At 56.3% G+C, this 22,843-nt stretch overlaps 1 protein-coding gene across 2 annotated transcripts in view; it reads left to right on the plus strand.

The window, feature by feature from the left end:
* The first annotated feature begins 42 nt into the window (after positions 1-42).
* Positions 43-22,843, plus strand: part of IPO13 (importin 13) — a 31,622-nt gene continuing 8,821 nt past the window's right edge. For both annotated transcript variants that reach the window (XM_027648949.1, XM_027648948.1), the window contains exons 1-14: positions 43-148; positions 9,396-10,132; positions 15,722-15,862; positions 16,031-16,172; positions 17,164-17,330; positions 17,665-17,785; positions 18,094-18,241; positions 18,407-18,588; positions 19,448-19,474; positions 20,227-20,361; positions 20,594-20,737; positions 21,128-21,208; positions 21,802-21,939; positions 22,036-22,132. In XM_027648949.1, coding sequence (XP_027504750.1) covers positions 80-148; positions 9,396-10,132; positions 15,722-15,862; positions 16,031-16,172; positions 17,164-17,330; positions 17,665-17,785; positions 18,094-18,241; positions 18,407-18,588; positions 19,448-19,474; positions 20,227-20,361; positions 20,594-20,737; positions 21,128-21,208; positions 21,802-21,939; positions 22,036-22,132 — 2,329 coding nt within the window. In that variant the 5' untranslated portion in view covers positions 43-79. The remainder of the gene's footprint in view (positions 149-9,395; positions 10,133-15,721; positions 15,863-16,030; positions 16,173-17,163; positions 17,331-17,664; positions 17,786-18,093; positions 18,242-18,406; positions 18,589-19,447; positions 19,475-20,226; positions 20,362-20,593; positions 20,738-21,127; positions 21,209-21,801; positions 21,940-22,035; positions 22,133-22,843) is intronic.

Here is a 22,843-nt window from a genome sequence, read left to right on the forward strand (position 1 = left end):
CGGGTCCCGCCGCGATGCGGCTGCCCGTGCGCCGCCGCTGTCGCCCGCCCGCCGCCGCCTCCTGAGCGCCGCCGCAGCCATGGAGCGGAGGGCGGAGGCGCCGCCGCCGCCGCAGGGCCTCGACTTCACCGTGGAGAACGTGGAGAAGGTGAGCGAACCCCGCCGGCCCGGCCGTGGCGGGGCGGGGGGCGCGGCGGCGGGGAGATGATGCTGCCGCGGTGGTGCGGGGGATGCGGCTCGGGGAGCGGGGGGGGGGGGGCCCCCTGGGCGGTGCGGGGCCCGGGGGGGGCGGCGGGCGGCAGCCCCTGTCCCCGTCCCTGCCCGCAGCCCCCGGGGCGTGGGGCAGGAGGGGGAGCCGCCGGGGCAGCCCGGGGAGGGAAAACGATGTGACAGGAATGAGAGCAGAAAGGAAGAATCTCCTGCAGCGCCGGGCAGAGAGAGCCCACGGGTCTGGTCGTGGCTACTGAGCCAGCCGCATCAATGTGAAGCCCATTATCACTGTCTCTATTAGGCAGGGAAGAGAGTATTGCCAGGTGCTGGGAATTGTTGAGTATTACGGTTGGGAAGAGCCTTCAGGGGGGAGGATGGCCCCGCGATGTCTTTCTGACCCTGCAGTCCAGCCCCTTTGCTCCCGCTGATGCTCAAGGTCCTCCAAAGCAGTTGCAGGGCAACAGGAGTGGGGCTGCGGTTGCTGAAATCTGGGATCCAGGGAATAGCCACGGCAAATCAAGGCCTGCTGGCATCACACTGCTATTGGGGTGAGCCCTGAGCAGCTGGCCTGTGACCTGGAGTTCATCACAGAGACCAAGCAGGGCACCCCAGTGAGTACCTGGGAAGGCAGCTGAGCAAAAACATTCCCTTGGCCACCTTGGAGGTGATGGGGGTAGGGCAGCAGAGGATGCATCCCTGAAGGGCAAACAACAAGAGAGTACATCACCCTTCCACTTACCCTGTAGCCAGACATCTGACAGACATCCATAGCTCTGTCCTCAGACAGCTGGTGGGAATCCCAGTGTCCTCGTTTTTCCTCTATAAGAATAGACTGAGATCCTTGCCAAAGCAATGCTTACAGGCAAGCTGGTGGGCACATAGAATCATGGAATTGTTTAGGTTGGAAAGGACCTTTCAGATCATCATGTCCAACCATTAATGCAGCCCTGCCAAGCCCACCACTATACCACATCCCCACGCACATTTCACACACGTCCCTCCCCAGTAGGTTGCGTGGCCTGTCTGGATGTGTTGGGTCAGGGATGTCGGGTTTGTAACTGGGCACTGGTTGCCTTTGTGGCTTCAGGTGAGACACAGCCCACCTCTTCCAGGGAGATGGAGACAGAGCACGTCCAGGGGGATTAACTGATGTCTGGAAAATGGTACATTCATGCAACCTTCTGCAGCTTATTCTGCATATATCCAGGGCTGCTGGATGATTTTGCCTCTGACTTCCTTTCTCCTCGTGAGACACAAACCACTCCTTTGTTTGCACCAACAATGAAGCGCACACTTGCCCGGGAAGGGTGGGTAGTGCCAGGGTGGGGGGCACCCGGTGCTGGCTGGGCGAGGTGGGGCTGTGCCGAGACGCAGCTTGTCCTTGCCAAGCTGCTCGGGATTTAGTCTTCTGCGGCCTGGGAGGAGGCAGAGATGCCCTCTAGGATGCTTCATCTCCCCTCCCCCAGCCCTCTCAGCCTCTCTGGGTATCTGCAGGCTTTGCCATCTCAGTGGTGTCCTCTGAAGGTGCAGCTATGGACCTCGATGGGGCTCTGAGCTGCTGGCAGGGGGCAACAGGGGAAGAAATGGGGGGTGGGATCAGAAAAAACTCAGGGGTTCAGAGCTCAGAGCCCTCCTGTGTCAGCTGTGGGATGTTTCTGGTACAAAGCAAAGGAAATATGGGCTTTGCTGGGGGCAGGGTTGGTGGGAGGCAGGTGGGTAGAGCTGCTTTGTCAGAGGTGAGGCTGGCAGATGAATGACGCTTCTACTGGCCTGGGCTCTTCCACCTGCCAGGTTTTGTGCATGGTGCTATTAATAATACTGAATAGTGATTAAAGTCAGGGTTTGACTCCACTCTGAGTCAGTTAGTGCTAAGTGCTGGTGTTAGGAACAGCATGAGGAGCTCGTTATCTCTTAAATCAGAGGGTCAAAGCCTTTTCCAGGACACCTGCAGTGGAAGTCATCATGTGTAGCAGTTGTAGCCAGGGCAGCCTCTGGTGAGACTGTGCCTGTCACACTCTTCTGATGGTTTTTGTGGAGAGGATTCATGTCCCTGGAAGACCCTTTTGTACCCCTGCTGTTGTTTATTATGCCATGGGCTGGGCAAATCCCGCACAGTTTTGCAGAGCTCTGGTGCCTGCGTAGCTGAAGAGCATCATTGCTGTGTTTATCCAGCATAACCTGTGCCAGAGAGAGACAGATCCCTCCAGCTGTGACCAGTGGTTTCAGGGAGGCAGGAGGGTGCAGGTGCTGGAGGCAGGGCCAGCTGACAGGTCTGAAAGCCTGCAGGCAGCAAGCAGGCAGCTGCCTTTGTTCCTGAGGTACCAGGTTCAGGTGCTGCACTTCAGGAGCCATCTGAAAGTTGCTCCCTGTATATTTTTGCTCCTTTTTTCCATAAGGAGCTCTCCCATGACAGAGGGAAGGAGCAGGGTTGTGCTGAGGCTGAGCCATTGTGGTACAGTTACTGTGTCAATGTCCCCCAGTCCCAGCCGAGGGCTGCTCATCTGCTTTTTGTTTTCTTCTGAGCCTGACCTAGATGCCGCTCTGGCTTCAGCACAGCCAGAGCAAGCTGGTGTGGCCATGCTGCCTGGATCTGCTGGGAGTCGGCAGCTCTGGGCTGGCTCTGCTGCCCCTGCACCTGCTGCTGAGTGGGGCTCTGCTGCTGCATTTGGAGGGACAGGAGAAAAGGAAAAGCTGGGAAAGCGGAGGGCTTCAGGCTGTGAGGATGCTCAGCCTCCCATTGCCTAAATGGTACAATCTGGTCTGTGACCTGCCTGTGCCTTTGTGTGCCCAGGAGCTGTCCCCAGTGTGACTGACAGCCTGGTGCTGGGCTGATGAATGCTGCTCTGGTGAAGATGGATTGCAGATGTTCGGTCCCTGCTGGCTGTGTCCATCTCAGAGGAGTAGTGCACAAGCAAGGCTTGTGCCCTGCAATTTTGGTCTCCCTTGGGTCTGGGGTAGCTGACAGACTTAACACTGCAATATTGGACAGAAGAAGAATGCAAGACCCTCTTCATCTGTTCTTAGTGCAGTTGGATCTGCTTTGGCAATATCCCCCTTTTTGAATTAAGCAAAAAAGCAGTGCCATTCCTCCGTGAATTTTCCTAGAGCCTGCTTTTGCCCTCTTTTTTTGTCTGATTCCTTCCAGGTCTTTCCTCCCTTGGCCTGCCTCTCATCCTCAGGGGTGTTTGTAATATTTGCTGACGTCTTTTCCCTAGCACATTAGTGGTCTGGCATCTCTGGGCCTTCCAGATTGCCGTGTGCCTCTCTGGAGATGCCTGATGAATGCACAGAGTCTCTCCGGCAGGATGGGTAGGCGGGGTGTCATGGAGCTGACATCCGGAGCCTACTGCGATGGGAGAGGGATGGCTTTGATCACTGCTCCTTGGAGATGCTGAGCCTCGGGGATGTGGCAGCTGCTGGGGCTGCCTTCCACCCGGGAGGATGGGGAGGAGAAGCCCAAGTGCATCTGCTTTCTTTGGGTTATTGCCTGTCTTCAGAAACCTGATCAAGAGAATTACAAATACTTGAGGGTGGGGGAATGCCATCCTCTGTCTGGTGCGCTGCTGGCAGTGGCTTGACCACTTATTCCTCAGGGGCAGCCCATGTATGTGAGATGTGGCAGCTGTGCTGGGGATGGTAAGCTGGGGACCTTAGGAAGGGAGATTCTTGCAAAATTGAGGGAAGCTGCTTTTCACCAACAGGGGAGTCACCTTGTGTCATGTTTAAGCAGATCTTCCTGCAGAAGCAGATTGCAGCCAGAGCCAACCTTGGCTGAACACATGGCTGCTTCCTGTGGTGTGGTGATGATGGGATGAGAGGGCAGCACCTTGTTTTGCCAGGGCTCGGCTGAGCTCTACAAGGGCCATCAGTCAGCTCTGCTGTATGATGGAGCAGGAGTGGGTGTGATTGGTGCCTGGGCGCCAGCAGAGATTCCTCTCTTAAAATGCTTGTGTACTCCATCACTGACGTGAGGGGTAGAAATATGGGATGGTGGACAGGGGTGTTCAGCTTGCTGTTGCAACTCATCCTGGGCTCTGTGCTCCCAGAGTTCCTCTCTGGTCCTACTCACCCTTTGCTTGTTCAGACCCCTGCCCACCCTCACTGAGACTGCATGGGTGTCCCACAGCCCCCATCCCTGGTCTGCAGAGGGCTAATGACAGTGAAGCAGTGAGAGGGATGTCGAAGCTGCTGAGCTGTGTCTGGGCTGCAGCCTCTTCTGGATAGCAAAGGACTTGGTGTGGGCAAGGTGGACCTAAAGAAGGGCTTCAGAGTAACAGCATCTTTTATTAAGAGGGGGCAGAAAATCCCCATCCTTTGGGACTGCTGGCAAAATGTGGGTCCTTGAACAGGAGCAGCACGCCTGGCAGCACACACCCAGCTTTATTTTGCATCCATTTGCTTTCCTCAGCAGGCTGCCGCCTTCCCGGGGTGCTGCCTGCTCAGCCTGTCCCGCTGGGGCCGGGGGGGGGGCTGGCTCCTGCGGGCAGGGGGAGGCAGGAATGATGTTCCCTTCACTTGGCAGAGCCAGGGTAATGGCTGTGCTGTTGCAGGCCTGGAGCACTGGCGGTGTGAGTGTGCTCAGCTAGAAAGGACAGCGAGAGACTGCAGTGGGAGACATCCGGGAGTCCTGCTGGAAGGAGGCTGGTGGCTGCCACTGCTACCCCTGCCATGCCATGGCTGTGGGCACGGGACAAGGAGCAGAGCAGGAATATGTTTTTCAGCTTGCTGTTTCTCCACCTGGGATGCAGATCTCCGGGCTGTACCTGCTGCCACCTCTGTGTGCTCAACCACACTGGCCCTTGGAGGGTGTCTCCCCATGAAGCCCCCAAGAACAGCAGGCAGCACACTCCTGTTCTCTGGGGTCAGAGCTGTGTGTCTGGGGCTCCTCTTGGCATCCCATAATGGCACGGACACAACACCTCTCTGCAGGGCACCCCATGTTAATGTATTTAGGCAGTGCAGTCGGGGTCACAGCCTGCTGGCACTGGACTCCCTGCAGAAGCTCTGCAGGGTGAGGGCTGGACTCATAGAAGATCCTTTTCCCTTGCAATGCCTGAGTGAAATCTAAGATCAGGTGCCTCTGCTTGGCTGTAACTCTCCTTGGGCTGCTCCCCCTCCACCTCCCAAAAGAACCAGCATGGGATCTCTGACCCATGTCTTCTGGGCAAGCTGTTCTGCCCCAAGGCATCTTATTTGAGGGGTGGATGCTTCTCCAGTGATTAAAGCCTCACTGAAATTTTGGCCACAGCTTTTTTTGAGCAGGGAAGAGCCATCATAATAAGCTTGAATTATTCTCGGCCAAGCAGAGCTGATGTTGAAGAAAGCTCCTTCCCTGGCCAAAGGGCATAGCTGACAGCCGGGCTGTTTACCAGCTCTCATGTTACAGGTCTAATTGCAGAGAAGGCAGGTCTGGTGTCAGCCACCCGTTCAAATTGGAATGCACAAAGCCTCCCTGTTAGATGTCACTGCCCAATTTCATGCCTTGTGCTTCTCCTTCTTGGCCGCTAATGAGTCCCCCTTGTCATCTCCAGTGCTTCCTGATGGGCCTCAGGGTGCTGGCTGGTGTGGTCATGTCAAAGTTCAACAGCAGTCGGTGCCAGTGCCTGCCTCTGGCATGAGGGCAGTGTCTTTCCTTGCTGGGGAGGAGCATGTTCAGGTGCCCTTTTGCAGGGCACAGTGCTCTGCCCCACACTCTCAGCAGAGCATGGTACTCAGCCCATGTGCGTGGCAGGCCAAGGAGAGAGCCTGCTCTGCTCCCAGGGGTTTCTTCTGCTGCTTTGAGCTGGGTTAGTATTTCTGCCCATCAGTGGAGATCCTCTGGAAGGCTCTCCCATGTTGTGTAGAGCACCACATGGGGTATGCTGTTGGTGGCCTTGGGGCACGTGCTGCTTTTCCTTCTCTGCCTGGTATCCTGCATGCAGGCAGGAGCAGTCATGCTTCTTTCAGGAGCTGCCACAACTGGTCCCCTCCCAGGCAGGGTGCTTGGGGAAGGGGGCTGAGAAAGTCAGCAGCTGTTTTTTTCCAGAATATTCTTATGACTTCCAACAGCTTGCATCATGAACCTTCACCATCAGCTTTGCTTCCATCCTCTGAATGTCTTCTTGTAGTTGGTAGACTTTTTCATCTCACCACTCATCTTTCTTTGAGGTGCTGAGCAGTGGAGGCTCCAGCACATGTCCCTGGGGGCCTTTGCTGGAAACCTCCCCAAAGGAGGAGTGGGAGGAGTGGGCCTCTGGGATGGCATTGCTGGGCATGGATGCTTCTCCAGAGAGCTCACTGGTGACAGTGGGCACTGTGCACAGGGTGGAACATGAGGGGTGCAGGCAAGGTGCTGGGGTGGTGGTGAGAAAGCTGTCCACATGGCTGGAAAGCTGATCCTGCCTGGGAAGGGGTCTTGAAACCCAATTGCTCACTGTTCTCTAATGCAGTGGTAGTGGTGTCTCCCCAGAATGAGTGTCGAGAGGAGCAGCTAAGATAGTGCTCCCTCTTTGCCATTGTTACAATGCAGCAGCTGCTTATTTTAGCATAGCCAGTGCTGGATTCTCTGCTGAGGCTGTGTGCAGGATGTTTGTGTGCTGGAGCTGCATCAGGGTCTGCTGACTTCAAGGCATTGGCAGGATCAGGCCTTAGCCAGCAGCACCAGCGGCCCCAGCCAGGTGGAGGATGAGCCCTCAGCGCTTCCCAGTGTGTGTGCCAAGCCCTGCTCTGCTGCCCTGCCATGGTCCCCATCACCCGTGGTGCTGTGTGGGGCTTGCCCTGCATATACATCACTCTGGGGCTTGCTGTGTTGTGCCTGGAGTGTGCTCAGTGCCACGCTTTGCCTGTGCAGCTTCCCTGCCGTGAGACCGGCCTGCAGCAGCTCTGTGGCCAGCAGAGGTGAGCAGCTGGGGAGCTTGTGGGTCATAAACCCAGTGCTGGAGGCCAGATCCATCCTCCATACATGGTGAGGTCCGTGCTTTGCAAACCTTGTGCCAATTTAGAGGTTAGGGCTCCTGTGGTACGTGTACACATCATGCCTTGTAATCTATGATGCATAGGGATTTTTTTTCTCCGCACGATTTTTTAAGTGTTAGCACTATTCAAAATAGAAGAAATAAATTCATTAGGAAATGCTTGGAGGCATAAAAAGAGAGGCTAGGAAGAGGTAGGGAGGGGTTCTAGGCTAGGGAGCAGGCACTGCTGCCGGCCTTTGCACCTTGTGAAGGTGCCCAGCAAGTGGGGAAGGGAAAGAGTGGGTTGTCACTATTCTGGAATCACAAGTGAGATTTATTTGGGGAAAAAAAAAGCAGCAAGCTCCGATGGGAGCAAATAAGAGGCTGAGCCAGTAATGGTTGGGAGCTCCAGCTTCAGCCCTGCTGCAGGATGACTCAGTCCTTAGCACAAGAGCAGGGGTAGGAGCCAAGTTCCTGCCCCCAGGAGTGGTTGAACTTTTAGCACATCTGCAGCTACTGGTCTGCAGTGAAGTAAAGTGTTGCTTTGCCAGGAGGAGATGACAGTGGTTACCTTTGCCCCAGCAGCTGAGTGATGCTTTGTGCAGAAGTCTGAGATAGCTGAGAACAGAGCAAAGGCCTGGCTATCTGCTGAGAGCTTGTGGGCTCCCTTTGGCTGCTCTGTTGGGACAGATTTACCTCTCCCAGTGTCTTGCTTATCTAGGGTTAACCTTTTCTGTGTCAGGATACATCTCTTAGTGGGTCAGACGCTGTCCCTCTGCAGCCCCTGTTGGCTGGCTCCATCTCCTATGAAGTACTTCATAACCTCTTTCTTTCTGACAAAGAGGTTATCCTCATTTTCCTCTGTCACAAAGCCTTGAACAGAGGTGTTTCAAATTATGGCCCAGGCAATGCCGACTGTGTAAGGTTCCTGCCATTTTGTCCTGCTCTTTGGTCTCACTCTGGGAAGCAGCAGGAGGGAGGCACAAGCACGCACTTGGGAAGCTTGTTCCTTTGCCCCAAGCTGCCAGCTCTGCATGCTTAAAAATAGGGTTTAAATCCTCTCCTGGGTACAAGAGCCACACAAGAATTTCATAGAGCTTTTTAGGGGGGAGGAGGATATTTGAGACCTGGAGCCAGGGTGGGGACACAGAAAAATCCTCTGCACCTGCTGGAATCATCCTCTGATTTGCTGGTGGGGTGTGATGGGTGCCTGATTGCCTGACAGATGCCATGGATTTTCCTTGCTCTTGGCATGTGCAGTCAGCGATTTGAAATGAAACGTGCTGTGCCAGGCAGAAAACCTCGCTGCTGGAAGATGGAGTTCAGGCAAGGGGTAGTTACTCGTCCCCCTCCATGTGCAAGGACATTGCTGGTTACCAGTTGCACCCACTCAGGATAAGTAACTAGTTAATATTGGGCTTCAGACCTGTATAACATTCCTCTGCCAATAAAGCCTTGCAGCCTGTGTGAGGCTGTTCATGTGGATCTGAGCTCTGGAAAGCAGTAACTAGATCTCCCAAAGCTGTGGGAGCAGGTAAGTGATGTTTCCCTTCTCCATATGAAGAGATGGTCTGAGCAGCTGCGGACTGTCATGAGAGATGGTGGCAGAGGCAGGGTTAGTTGCTGGCCCTCCTGGCTCAGCTGTAATTAGATGGGTTTGGGGATATTTCAGAGGACTTCATGGAGAGATTAATCCATGAGTTTAGAGACTGTGGGTTTCCAGGAATCTTTACAACCTGGCAGACAAAGATCTGCAGCAGCTCTTGCATTCCTTGGGCTCACAGATGAAAGTTTTGGACCACGCGTGCTCCCTGAGAGCCAGTGCATCCACAGCACCTTTCAGAGAGCAGGTGTGGATGGAAGCCAGGAGTGTTGGTCTACCATGTCCCTTACAGCCCTTGTGTGGCAGAGGGTTCCTGTGCCCACCCCATTGATGGCACATCAGCAGGGAAGCATGCAGACTCGACATGAGTGAAGGTGAAGGTGGGAAATGACTAAGGAAAAGAAATTTCCAGAGTGAAGCATGAGGGGAGGGGAAGAATGCTTTGCAAGTCCTCTCCCTGCTGCCAGATCACTCTCGCTTCATTGAGAGGCCGGGGAGAGAGGCCAGCTAACACAGGCTGCTGTGGGGAGGGGGGCTGGCCTTGCAGGGCAGCCTGAGCACCGGCCTCCATCCTGGTGAGCCTTCCCCAGGCAGGACAGGCCGCGTTGGTGCTCCTCGGCTGCTCTAGGGTGCTTCCCTCTCTCTTCCAGGCTCTCCATCAGCTGTATTATGACCCAAACATCGAGAACAAGAACTTGGCTCAGAAATGGCTTATGCAGGCACAGGTGTCCCCCCAGGCGTGGCACTTCAGCTGGCTGCTTCTCCACATGGACAAGGTGCCCGAGATCCAGTACTTTGGTGCCAGCGCTCTCCACATTAAAATCTCGCGTTACTGGAATGACATCCCTGCTGACCAGTACGAGAGCCTCAAGTCGCAGCTCTTCACCCACATCACCCGCTTCGCCAGCGGCTCCAAGATCGTGCTGACCCGGCTGTGCGTGGCGCTGGCCTCCCTGGCGCTCAGCATGATGCCGGACGCCTGGCCCTGTGCCGTGGCAGACATGGTGCGCATGTTCCAGGCGGAGGACTCCAATGTGGACGGGCGAGCGCGGTGCCTGGCGCTGCTGGAGCTGCTGACGGTGCTGCCCGAGGAGTTTCAGACCAGCCGCCTTCCGCAGTACCGCAAGGGGCAGGTACGGAGTGTCCTGGCGCAGGAGTGCGGCTCTGTCTTCCCTTTGCTGGAGCAGCTGCTGCAGCAGCAGGACTCCCCGGGTTTCATCAAGCAGAAGGTGTTGAAGTGCTTCTCCAGCTGGGTTCAGCTGGAGATCCCGCTGATGGACTGCGAGAACCTCATCCAGGCAGCTTTCACCTCTCTGCAGGACCCAGAGCTCTTTGACACAGCAGTGGAGGCTGTGGTCAATGCCATTTCCCAGCCCGACGCCCAGAGGTAAGGGCAGCCTCTCCTGTGTGCTGCAGGCTGGTGCTCCTGGGCATCAGTGGGGGAACGGGGTGGGAAGGTGGGCCCTGGAGGTAATGATGACAGGGTTTAGAAGTGGGAGAATGTTAAAAGCAGCTGGAGGCTATTGGTTTTTCATGGTTGGTCTTGGAAGGCTTTGCGCTGTGGTTGACTTGTAGGAACCACGTAGTCTTAAGCAGCTGCAGCCCACGTCCACCCTTGCCTCTCAAGCAGACGAGGATGCTCACTTCGGGCCCCTCGTGTCAGATCCTGCAGCAGCCGACCAGAGAGCAGCTGCCTGGCTCCTGCCAGCGGGAGTTGAGAGACCCTCCTCTGCCTCGTGCTGCTGATCCAGCCAAGGAGCTGATTCAATGCAGAGATAATAAAACCAGATATGTCAGTTTTCTGGCTCCAACAGCTTGTGCCAACTGAGGATTTGTCCTTTGTCTGTGGCCGTGGCTGCCCCTGGAGCAGCTGAGCTGGGAGCTGGGGCTGGGGAAGGTCCTGCTGGGGCTGCACTGTGGGGCTCCAAGCTCGTCTGCTTGGCTGCGTTGTCTGAGCGGCTGTCAGCTCTTGGGACCAATGCCTGCAGAAGGGAGAGTACATCTCCAGTTCCTGTGGCCTCATCCCTTCCTGGCTGCTTAGCAACCTTCCCCTGAAGAGGAGGGTTTCCTTGAAGGCTGGGCTGAGCTGCTGCCACTGTGCATCCCTGTGCATCGCTGCACATCGTGCAGGCTCTGACCCTCTGCAGCGGTGGGAATGATGCTGCTGCTGCAGTTGTGAGCCCTCCTCTTGGTTTAGGGCAGGGGCAGCCAACATGTTCCCCAGCTCTAGGGGCTGCCCTTTTTGATGGAAAAGGGGTTGCATCTGTAGGCTGCAAGTCCTGGTGCACAAAGGGACCCATCAGGATTTTAGTGTGCTGCTGGGTGTGGGGAGGGTGTGCCTCATGTGGTAGCATTCAGACGATGACAACAAGCTGCTTTTTCTTGTGCCTGGCAAGGGTTGAGGACCAGCCTGAATCCTTGTAGCGGGTTTGGTGCAGAAAATTAAAAGGTGTGAGAAGGTCACCTGCAGTTCTGAAATGCTGGACTCTATCTTCCTCCTTTCCATTTCCCTTGAGTCTCAGAAGTCCTTTGGGTGTCATTCCATACCTGTGTGCAGGAGCCTGGCCCTACAGCACTGTTCTTTGATTGCATTAAAAGGCTGAGTTTTCTGTTGAGCTTTCCAAGTGAATTTTGCTGAGAAGTGTGACTGACTGTGGGGTTTCCTCTCTGCTCCTGCACTGACCCTGCCATGCAGCTTTTGGCCCATTTGGTCCTGCCATGCTGGATGCTCCCTTACAGCATCATCAGTACTTGCTCTCCATCCTTCTTCCTGAAGGCATCATCAGCCACGGCAGAGCACCCTCCTGTCTGTAGCCGTGGGGGCACGGCCGGGCCAGGGCAGGCAGCTGGCCTGAAAGGCTGCCCAGTGTGTGCAGCCCCTGCCCCCGGGGTGTGGGGACAGCAGTGGCATTGTCACAGGGACGCCCTGCCAGGCAGCATGTGGTGTTGGCTGCTTCCCAGCCCCGGTGGGCTCTGTCTTCCCCTTTGTCCCTTGTGTCCTCTATCCTGTGTTCCTCCTCCCGCTTCCCCTGGTACCGGCTGTCCCGCCCCTCTGGCTTTGTTGCTCAGCCGAAGTGGATCCAGCTCTTCCCAGAGCCCCCAGGGAGTCTCCTGACCTTTTTCTCTCTTATCTTGACAGTCTGGGAGATCCCTGCTGCGTTTCAGCTGCTTTCTTCCTCCTAGGTCTCTTGCCTTTGTTTCTGCAGGGCCCTTGGCTGCAGGCTCAGAGCATCCTCGGTGCTGGGCTGCTGGCATGGTCCTCTCCAGAGTTTTGTAGGGCATTGCTCCACGAGAGGGTTAGCCTTGGGGCTTGCAGCTTTCCCATGGATTCCCTGAGTGTTTTGGATACTGTGTCTTTCCCCCCTTGCTCCCTCCCAGCTGTCTTCATTGGTGTTGCTGCAGAGGTGATCATGCAGGTGCGCTTCTGCCATCAGCAGAAGGCTCAGTGGCTCGTGAACTTGGCTTCTGATGCTGAGGGTTAGGTAGCCCGTGGGTCATCTTCCCAGGGGAGCACCACCTTGCAAGGTACCCCTCTCACACTACAGCACCTGTGTCAGGTGGAGAAGGGCAGGTGTGACTTCATGGGCAAGGACCACCTGGGCCTGGTGCTGCTTCACTCTTGGGTAAGTCGCTTGTGCCAGCAGCTCCCATTTTCCTACTTGCAAGCAGCAGCAGGTAGTTTCCTCAGTTGCCTCAGAGGTGTTACTAGAGATGATGCACCAGAGTTTTGTAGGTGCAAAGCGTTTGATCTCCTTACCTGGCAGACAGGTGGGAGCCGTCTGTGCCCAGAGAAGGGGGTATCCTGGGCATTGCTTGAGCCTGGATGTCACTCCTCTGTTAAGATATGGTGTTCCTGAGAAGAAACCTTGGAGGCTGGGCCAGGAGCTGGCACTGGAGCATTTCTGAGCACACCTCTGCTCTCGAAGGTGGTGGGAAGCTCCTGAGTGGCAGGAGGGGAGGAATGGAGATACTGTTGCATCTCATTTGCAGAGGAGAGGCTTGGGCTGGATTTTCCGTCTCATTTGAGGATTATCCCCTGAGCTAAGTGGGTCAGAGAGCCTGGCAGCGCGTGCTGCAGGGAGAGAGCTGGTGCGTGGCACTTGGACATGCTTCTGTAGTGCAATAGGTAGTGTTGGAGTGGGGTAGGGACCTAGAGGTACATGTAGACATCGAGTGTGCCCATGGTGGGAGTTACAGAGTGTCGATGTCGGACACTGAGTTGCCCCTCTGAAAGCAGCACGGTGTTGCTGCAGTGGTGGAGCTGGCAGTATTGCCTGGTGTTCAGCCCATCCCTTTCTGGGCTTGGCACCTGGTGCTGAATTCCTGAAGAGGAATTTTACTTGAAGAGTTTTCCAAGAGCTTCATTAGAAACAGGTTTTTAATAAGATTGGGTTAGTATCTTATCAGGATGTGGTTCAGATTTTGGATTGGGAAGGGTAAGATTGTCCCATATGAGCTGCCCATATCTCCCATCTGGAGGTTGTCCCCCACACTGTGGTGTGGCTTGGGAAGGGTTGTGGGAAGAGCAGAAGGAGGTGCTGGTTTCATGGAGAGAGCTGCAAATGCTGCAGTTCAGTGGGCTTTGAGAAGGGGCCAGACAAACTCAGGAAAGCAAAATTTGCTCAGCTGCTAAATACCAGGATAGCAAATCTTGCTCAGGAAGGCTAAGACAAATGACTGGAGGGAAATACATGGGCAGGAGTCACCACATGACTGCCATGTTCATATGCTCTTTCACAGGCATTCCCAGTTTTTGGCTACTGGAAACAAGCTGCTCAGCTGGGCATCCAGGGGCTTGTCTGAGCTGGGGTGATTTTGTCTTCCTCTGGCTGACACTGAGGTGCTGGGGGTGGGAAGTGGTGGCTGGCAGCAGGGGTAGCAAATGCAGTGTCTGCCTCCTTGCCTGGGGCAAGTTCTGCACCTGGTCAGGGATGTGGCATCAGCTGGTCACTTGGGCTGGGTAGCAGCACTGACCTGGTAGAGTGACCTGGGGCTCCCTCCTCTTGCTCTGTCTGACTTAACCATGGGTCTTGGGTGACTGGTTAAATCACCTAGAGCAAACACTTCCCTCCTTCCTGGGGACCCTTGCATCCAAATTGCCCTTATGTCTGCAGAGCAGCGAGCAGAGCAAGGTGGTGATCAGGAGACATGGTTCACTCAACATTTTCTAGAAGTCTTCAGTACAGAAGTCTCCAGCAATGGGATTGCAGCATGGAAGCAAATCCAGGTGGTTATTTCTGTTGGCTGTGCAGGGAGCCAGAGGAACAGCTCAGGTCCAGGCATCTGCATTGTATTTCAAGGTAACCAGCAGAAGCAAAATCCTTGTCATAAACTCCTGAAGTCATAAAAACATTCCTAGGGCAATGTGTGCCCAGTGCTGTGGAGGAAGGATGACTTTACCCTACACTGGAGCAGTGTAAGGTTCCCTGTGCCTTTTTGTCTGGGCACTGCCCTGGTTCCCTTGGGCTGACCCTGCATGCAGCATCAGTTCTCAGGGAGAGAAGCTGGTGAATTTCCAAATTCTCCATTATCACATCGCTCCCACACTGCTACATGCATCCCTCACAGGGCATCAGAGGCTTAAAAATGGTTTATACAAAAATACCTGTCCCCTTTGCTGTCTAATTTCCTCTGGGGGAGAGGGGCGAGGGGAGGCTGACCCCCAGCAGCACAGAGGGGAAGCTGGGATGACCACTGAGCCTGTAGGCACCGTGTTCCCTCTGTCTTCTCTTGCTGACCCAGAGAGAAAGCTGCCACCACCAGCACAACTCTGTCCCTGCACTGATGGCACCAATGGCTTTGTTCTCTCTTAAGTAGTCCACGGCCAGAGCCGCCCAGCTGCTCCGGGGTGGACGTGTGGCTGTCCTGCTGTCAGCACTCACATCTCTTCCCCACGGTGGGCACAGGAGAGCTGGCATCATGTGTGCCTCCCACTCCGAGCATCCTTAGCCCCGCACCTGCGTGTGGGGGGCAGGCAGAGAGCACACGCTGCGGCTGCAGATAACACGCCTGGGCGGGCAGGGAAATGGCAGGGAGAAGGCAGGCTGCTCATCAGCCTCCGGCACGGCCTCTCTCCGGGGGCCCTGGGCTGCCTTTCACCTTGGCTGCCTCCTTCTCGTTGCCTTGGTTACCATCCCTTACAGGCAGCGGTGCGGAGGGGAGGCTGATGTGCGGGATGGGAGGTGGGAGGGCTGTGCCGCGCTGGGCTGCAGCAGCCCAGGAGGGTGGGGGCCAAGGGCTGTGCCAGGGAGCCAGCGTTCTGCTTGGGTAGGAATCCCCAGCGGTGGCTGCCCACTTCATCCCAGACACAGTGCACGGTCGGGATATGCCTGAGATGGAGAGTCTGTGGTTTCCCACTGGCAGCTTGGGCTGCCTCTGCGCAGATCCGAGGAGCCCGGGCTGCCCTCTCACTGTTCTCTGGGAGAAGAGCCTGCAGGTCTGCCCCTCTCACTGTTCTCTGGGAGAAGAGCCCGCGGGTCTGCCCCTCTCACTGTTCTCTGGGAGAAGAGCCCGTGGGTCTGCCCCTCTCACTGTTCTCTGGGAGAAGAGCCCGCGGGTCTGCCCCTCTCACTGTTCTCCCGCTCCCCATCGAGGCTGCTGTGCAGGCAGAGCTCAGGTGGTGGTGGTGACAAGCTGGGGGTGCTGGCAGCCCTGCCGGCAGGTTTGGGTGAGCACAGGCAGGGGCCCACATCATGGTGCATTGGGGGATTTGCACAGAGCTGATGGCCACTGGCTCAGCCCTTCTTTTTGCTTGCAGAGGCTCCGCTGCAGCAGTGCTCAGGGCTTCAGCTTTTGTCCCGGTGCCACAGGCTGTAAGGAGAGTTCATGTAAGCAGTAAAGGCTCTCCTGGGTGCATCCCACTGCACAAAGCAGCCTTCAAGTTGGGAAAGCTGGGCAGGAGCCCTGGGAGAGCATCAGAAGGGCTTGCCCATGCCAGCAAGGTGACGCCTGGCACTGATTCAGGCTGTGCTTGCAGGTATGTGAACACCCTCCTCAAGCTCATCCCGCCCGTGCTGGGGCTCCAGGAGCAGCTGCGCCAGGCAGTCCAGAGCGGGGACATGGAGACGTCACATGGGATCTGCCGAATCGCTGTGGCCTTGGGGGAGAACCACTCCCGGTGAGTGCTGGGGATGGTCTCCAGGAGAGGGAGTGAGCTTGGAGCAGCCTGCTGTTCCCCACGAGCTGCTTTGGCCACGGCCTGTCCTACACCCAGTGGCATGTGTCAGGGCAGAGGAGCTGGGCTCACAGTGGAGGTGGCATTCTGACTGTGCTCTCTGCTTCTCAGGGCTCTCTTGGACCAGGTGGAGCATTGGCAGAGCTTCCTGGCCCTGGTCAACATGATCATGTTCTGCACTGGCATCCCCGGACACTACCCCGTCAATGAAACCACCAGCTCCTTGACACTCACCTTCTGGTACACGCTGCAGGTCAGTGGCCATTGTGGGCAGCCTGCCTGGGCCCTGCCCTCCAGGCAGGGCTGGAGGCACCAGTGCATGGGGACTGGGGTCTGGCCTGGCTGCATTTGGTCCCAGGGATTCCCAATGTCCCCACTCCTTGCCCTGCACTTGCAGCTGCCGCAGGGCACATACCTAGGAAGTGCTGGCCCCATGGCTTGCTTTTTCTGCCACCAGTCTTCCTTAGAAGACTTAGAAGTGTGAGCCATCCTTTAAGGGCCTCATTAACACAACTAATTAAAACTTCATGTTAATTTTTTTTTCCCCAGCAGCAGACCTGGTTGCTTAGCTCCTTGCTGGGCGCCTGCAGCAGGCAGGGAGGAGAGCATGGCTCTAGTGGCTGCCCAGTGTGGGGTCCCTCTCCCAGGGCCAGTGTTCCTGTGCCAGCAGAGCAGCCCTGCCGTGTTGTGCTCTATTTTTAGCTCCTGTTCATCCCTCAGCTCCATTCCTCCGCGATCTAATGTGGTGTGGCTGAGCGTGGGCAGGGAGGAGGGTGAAGTCGCTACCATGCCAGCAGCTCCTCTGCTGCATGAGGCCAGGCTGAGGCTCCCACTGCCTCTAGCGGGTTCTCTGGATAGGTCTGAGGTTATGGATGCAGGCAGGAGGGCACTGTGCTCAGGCATCCATCCCAGCCTGCCTCGCAGCAGTCGGATGCACATGTGCTCCTGGTGCAGGCTGCTCCTGAGGCTAGGATGTGGCAGGACACTGCCACCCCTTATAACCGTGCTATCTGAGGGTCCACCCAGCTGCTGGGGCTTCTGGCATCTTGCCTTCAGATAATGCTGCCACTGCAGAAGGGCTCAGCGTCAGGTGGACCTTGAGGAGCTGGAAATGCGGCCTCCAAGGCATGACAGAGCTCACCAGCCCTGGGAATTGTCCCTGAGTCCCTTGTGCAGCAGGCGCGGTAGCTCTGTTTTCCTTTCACTGCAGCACCTGACGTATTTATTCCTCCTCTGGCCTCCAGGATGACATCCTCTCCTTTGAGCCAGACAAGCAGGCAGTGTACCAGCAGGTCTACAGGCCTGTCTACTTCCAGCTGGTGGATGTATTGCTGCACAAAGCCCAGTTCCCCTCTGATGAGGAGTACGGCTTCTGGTCTTCAGATGAGAAGGAGCAATTTCGGATATACAGGTACAACTGCGAGGTTTGGGTTTGCTTTTCAAGCAGGTGAGGATGCAGGCAGCATCCTGCCACCTTGGAGGCTGAGTGCTGTGGGATGAGCCAAGGAGGGACACAGAGGAGATTCTCTCTGTCAAGAGCTCTTTTGGTGGTGGTGGTGGTGATGTGGAAATGAGCTGGTGTTTTGGCATAGCACCAGTTGCCCTGCCCAGGAATCCATGGGATCAACTCTGTGTTGGGGCAGTGTGCTTGTGCGGGCAGCAGGAGGGAAAGTAATGTGTCCACGCATGGAGCTCTCTCTGCATGGGCTGGGGACAGCATTTGGAGACCCCTGTGTTCTCTGCAGGGTGGACATCTCTGACACGCTGATGTACGTGTATGAGATGCTGGGTGCTGAGCTCCTGAGCAGCCTCTATGACAAACTGGGACGTCTCCTGACCAACACGGAGCAGCCGTCCACGTGGCAGGTGAGCGAGGGGACCCGGGTGCCAGGCTGACAGCTACCAGCCCCTCAGGGACCTGTCCTTGCCATGGGGCATTGAGAGCAAAGGGGTGTGACAGAGGTGAGGAGCATGAGCACCTTGCCAGCACACATGGAGGCTCTCTGAGGTCTGCTGGGGAGGGGAATAGGTCTTCTGCCTCCCTGTCCTTAGCACTGCCAAAGATCAGCCTCCTCAGCCACCGTGGGGCAACTGAGCTGGTTCTTGGAGCTGGGGCTGGGTTGGACATCAGGGGTCAGCGCATGACACTGACGGTGTCTCTCCTGCCCTGGCAGCATACGGAGGCCTTGCTCTATGGCTTCCAGTCCATTGCTGAAACCATTGATGTAAACTACTCCGATGTGGTGCCAGGACTGATCGGCCTCATTCCCCGGATCAGCATCAGCAACGTGCAGCTCGCCGACACCGTCATGTTCACTATCGGTGAGGTCTTCGCTCGCATGCAGGCTGGGCTGGGGAGGGAGGGCCCCTCTGAAACCACACCTACCCAGCAATACCGGTGGTGAAAAGGAAAGCTGAGCATCCTGGGACGCAGGGAGCGAGAGCCTGCAGTGCAGTCCTGCAGTCTGATCCCGTCTGTGTGTGCAGGGTCCCTGTCCGAGTGGCTGGCTGATCACCCCGTCATGATTAACAACGTGTTGCCGCTGGTGCTCCAAGCCTTGGGCAACCCTGAGCTCTCCATCTCCAGCGTCTCTACCCTGAAAAAGATCTGCCGGGAGTGCAAGTACGACCTGCCACCTTATGCTGCCAACATTGTCGCCGTGTCGCAGGTAGGAGCTGGATGCAGGTGGATGTGGGATGGTGACCTGAGATGTGCTCCGTGCACACCCTTTCCTTTGCAAGGATCAGGACAGGGGGACACAAAGGAGCAGTTCAGGGCATCTTACTTGGTGCAGGGGACTTGTCTGTCCTGTTCCTAGGCCAGTAAACCCATGTGGCAGACCCTGTGTCCTGCTGCGAGTGCAGAAAGGGCAAGTAGTGACAGACGTGACTGCCAAGGGGTCTGCTGGGATTGCACTTGGGTGTCTGCCCTTTCCCCGTGGTTTTCTTTGCCTTGTTGGGAGCAGCATCCTGTCAGCTGTGCACCTGCCAGGCAGCTAGTGCCACCTGGGGGGCATCCGGGTGGCCAGGCCTCTCCTTGGAGACTGAGCTGGTCCCTGCAGTGCTGGGGCAGCTTGTCCTGCAGTCCTTGGCTCTTAAGATTTAGAACAGATGGGGCTCAGAGTCCCGAGGCACAAGGAGAAGGGATGGTCTTGAGTGAGCTGCCAGAGTATGCATGGGAGCAGAGAGGTGGAGGGCATGACTCTCTGCTTTTAGAGCCTGGGGGACACTGTCACTGGAGTAAGGAAACCCTGGCTGAGGATGACTCCTTGAGCCATCCTGCTGTAGAGCCTGTCCAAGCCAGGGGCTCCCCTTGCTGGGTGGCTGAGTGGGCTGGCTCAGGGAAGAGCTTATCAGGGGACAAGGATTTTGCTCCTTGCCTGTGGTGTGTTGTGGGGAGTCCATGATGCTTGTCTGTGCCTACACTGGTGTTGGTTGTGTTGTTGATCTCCTGCATCAGTCCTGCTTCCTGGAAGTGAAAGGGCTTTCTGTAGCACTCACTCTCCTCTTTCTCTTTCCTTTTGGCAGGAGGTGTTGATGAAGCAGATTCACAAGGTAAGAGGCTGACTCACACCTCTGGCTGGTTCTGTTTTCACCCCCCCTGTGCCCCCTTAGTCATGCTCAGCTGAAGACATGAGGGGTGCCATGGCAAGTTGAGCTGTCCCCAGAGGAGAGCTCAGCGCTGCCTCCATGGTGTGCAGGACTGAGGGAAGCTGCTGGCTGCCTCTTGCTGTGCTGCCATGCTTCAGCCATGTGGGCTGGGACTGTGCTGGGGGTGTATGTCCCCTAGAGAGGGAAGGGCCTAAGGAGGCCTAACTCTAGCAGTTCTCAGTCTCTCCAAACCCAAGGATGCCAAGATGGCAGGCATGTCTTCAAGAGGAAAAAGAAGGGAGATAAGTGTGGGGACAGAGCCCAGGCTCTACCTGTGACTGGGACAGGGTGGGATGCTCTACCCCACAGGAGCTGAGACAGGCTGTGCAAAGGATGGTATCTCGAGGTAGGGTGAGTGATACCAGCATGGAGATCTCTGGACACCAACTGGTCTTTCCTTGGCGGGTGCTGGGAAGAGGCCATGTGTGCTGATGGCAGAGCTCCTGTTCCCTGGGAATAGGAGCTGCCAGGGAGCTGTTCCCCTCTCCTGCAGTGAGATGCACCTGGAGTGACCCAGATGGAGCAGCTCAGGAGCTGTAGCACACCGGTCCTGGCTTTGCTGGCTGGGGCCCTGGCAGCTGTCTGAGCTAGCAAGTGCGTGGTAGGGCTGTGGGCTGGGCAGTGACCTGCCCTGTTGTGCCTTCTCTCTGTCACAGACAAGCCAGTGCATGTGGCTGATGCAGGCTCTTGGTTTCCTGCTTTCTGCACTGCAAGTGGAGGAGATCCTGAAGAACCTGCACTCCCTGATCACCCCTTACATCCAGCAGCTGGAAAAGCTGGCTGACGAAACGGTGAGTGCCTGTGTGCTCTCTCCCTTCAGAAGCAGCTTTTTCTGTTGGCTGTGGCCCTGGAGCTGCTGTGCTGAAGCACCACTCTGAAACATGGGCTCAAGAGAGAGCACAGTGCAGGGAACCCCTGTCTGGCACTTTGCCTCTGCAGTCCTGGTTCCTCAGCATCCCAAAGACATGACTGTGATTGAGCAGTGCAGTCCATGTCATACTTTGGCTTTATTTTCCCTGGCAGCCCAATCCCTCCAACAGGCTGGCCATCATCCACATCCTGGGCCTGCTCTCCAACCTCTTCACCACCCTAGACATCAGCCACCACGATGATGACCATGAAAGCACAGAGGTCAAGAAACTGCCAGTGCAGCAAGGACCCAACCCAGTGAGTAAAGTAGTAGCTGATGCTCTCTGTGGCAGCCTGGCCAAAGCCTTGCCATTCACTGCTGGTGCCATGAAAAGGAGTTTAATGGGGAATACAGTGTGGGAATACCAGAAAGAGGATAGTGCTCTTGCATTTCAGCTAAAACAGCTCCTTCAGCTCATCCCACCACTCCTGAGGTGGGCAGAGGGGACTTGCCTCTTGGCTGGGTGCTGTTCTGGGTACTGCCTGCCAACTGTGAGCCGTGCCAGGCTGCTTCAGAAAAAAACTGCCCAGCTTTGGAGAGGGGAGGTGGTGCCCGAAGATTTGAGTCTAGGCCATGCTTAATCTTGAATCTTGCCCCCCCCAGTGCTGCAGGAACCAATTCTCTTCAATGTCTCTTGTTCCTTACAGGTGGTGGTGGTTCTTCAGCAAGTCTTCCAGCTCATACAGAAGGTTCTCAGCAAGTGGCTGAATGATGCCCAGGTGGTGGAGGTAATCAGGCTTCACCTGTGTACTGCCTGCAGCTCTGTCTGTCCTTGCAGACCTGAGTTGGAAACAGCAAAGGACAGGCTCTGGGTGATGGCATGTGAGAGGGATGTCTTGCTGGGTTGTCTGGACCAGTGCTGCTTGCTGTCATCAGCAGTACCTGGCCATTCTTGTCTGTCTTGTGCCTCCACCAGCTCTATTCCTCTGCAATACCAGAGGCTCTGCCATGAGCAGGGAGATGGGATCTGCCCAACCTGTGTTCCCTAAGAGGACAGCTCTGTTCTGACCTGGACCTGTGCCATCTGGTGTTTGTCCAGTTTGCTCAGTCCAGTAATGCTCATGTGCAATGTCTCACCAGCTGCTTCTCCCTGGCCCCCAGTGAACCTTCCTGCTGTGGTGGGAGGATGTTTCCTGGTCATTGGCATCATCCTGTGCTGCAGGGCAGGGCACTGGTGTCAGAGCAGGTCTGAGCTCTCTGCCTGGCTGGTCCCTGTCCCCATTGCCAGGTCTTCCCTCCCCTGGAACCGATTCATCAAGCCCTGACCATCAGGAGAGGTCTCCTGATGCCCATTGCTCATGCAGTCCCTCTTCTCCTGCAGTCTGTCTGTGCCATATTTGAGAAGTCTGTGAAGACCCTCCTGGATGATTTTGCCCCCATGGTGCCTCAGCTGTGTGAGATGCTGGGGCAGATGTACAGCACCATACCCCAGGTCTCTGCCATTGAACTCACCCGGCAGGTACAGAGCTGTGCTTGGGACTGGGGCTGCTGCTCCCAGGGAGACTGGGGATGTGCAGGGCCAGCAGCAGCTTCAGTCTTTCTCTCTCTCTTGCAGCTGGTTCACATCTTTGCCCATGAGCCTGCACACTTCCCTCCCATCAAGGCCCTCTTCTTGCTCGTTACCTCAGTCACACTGACCCTGTTCCAGCAAGGTACGTGGGATTAACCCCTCTCCGCTCTGGGGCTGTTGTCAGGCTTTTGCATGCATGGAGTCTGGAGGCGTCAGGAATGGCTGTTTTCACTCCTAGCTAAGCTAATGGGGCCATCTCTCTTTCTTGGATTCATCCCAACCCCTGGAAGGTGGGTGCCTTCCCTGAAGAGCAACAGAAGCAGGAAACCCCTGGGTGCTCTGGGAAACCTCTGTACTGCCATGACAGCCCTGCTTCTGCAGCAGGGCTGGATGTCACATGCTGCAAGGGTCGAGCCGGAGCTCCAGTCCAGCTTAGCAGGGAGGCTCTGCCCCCAGGGAGATCCTGGGGCTTCTCTGGAGGCCAGCACTGCTTGTAGTGGCCTGGAACCAAGCCCTGGTATGAGCAGGAGGATGTGTGTGTGAATATCTGGGAAATTACCTTTTCTGGTCACCTCAGCTGGCCACCGAGTCACCGCTGTGATGCTGAGGATGCTGGCATCCTCCCGCAGGGCAGGAGCCCCCCCTTTGGCTCACTGCCCACCCTACAAAAAGCAAATGGGGTTAGAACAGGCTCCTTTGCACCATGGCTCCCCTCAGCATCTTGGTGACTTGCCCTGTGACAGGGACAAATGTACGTTGGAGCTGCTGGCTCTGATCCTTCAGCACCACCACATGCGGTCCCCAGGGGGTGTTTTCCTTTGCTCACAGCCCGGTGCCAGGTAGGGTGATGCTG

The sequence above is a fragment of the Corapipo altera genome, unplaced genomic scaffold (assembly GCF_003945725.1).
Source record: "Corapipo altera isolate COAL_440 unplaced genomic scaffold, ASM394572v1 112, whole genome shotgun sequence".
Taxonomy (NCBI): Eukaryota; Metazoa; Chordata; class Aves; order Passeriformes; family Pipridae; genus Corapipo; species Corapipo altera.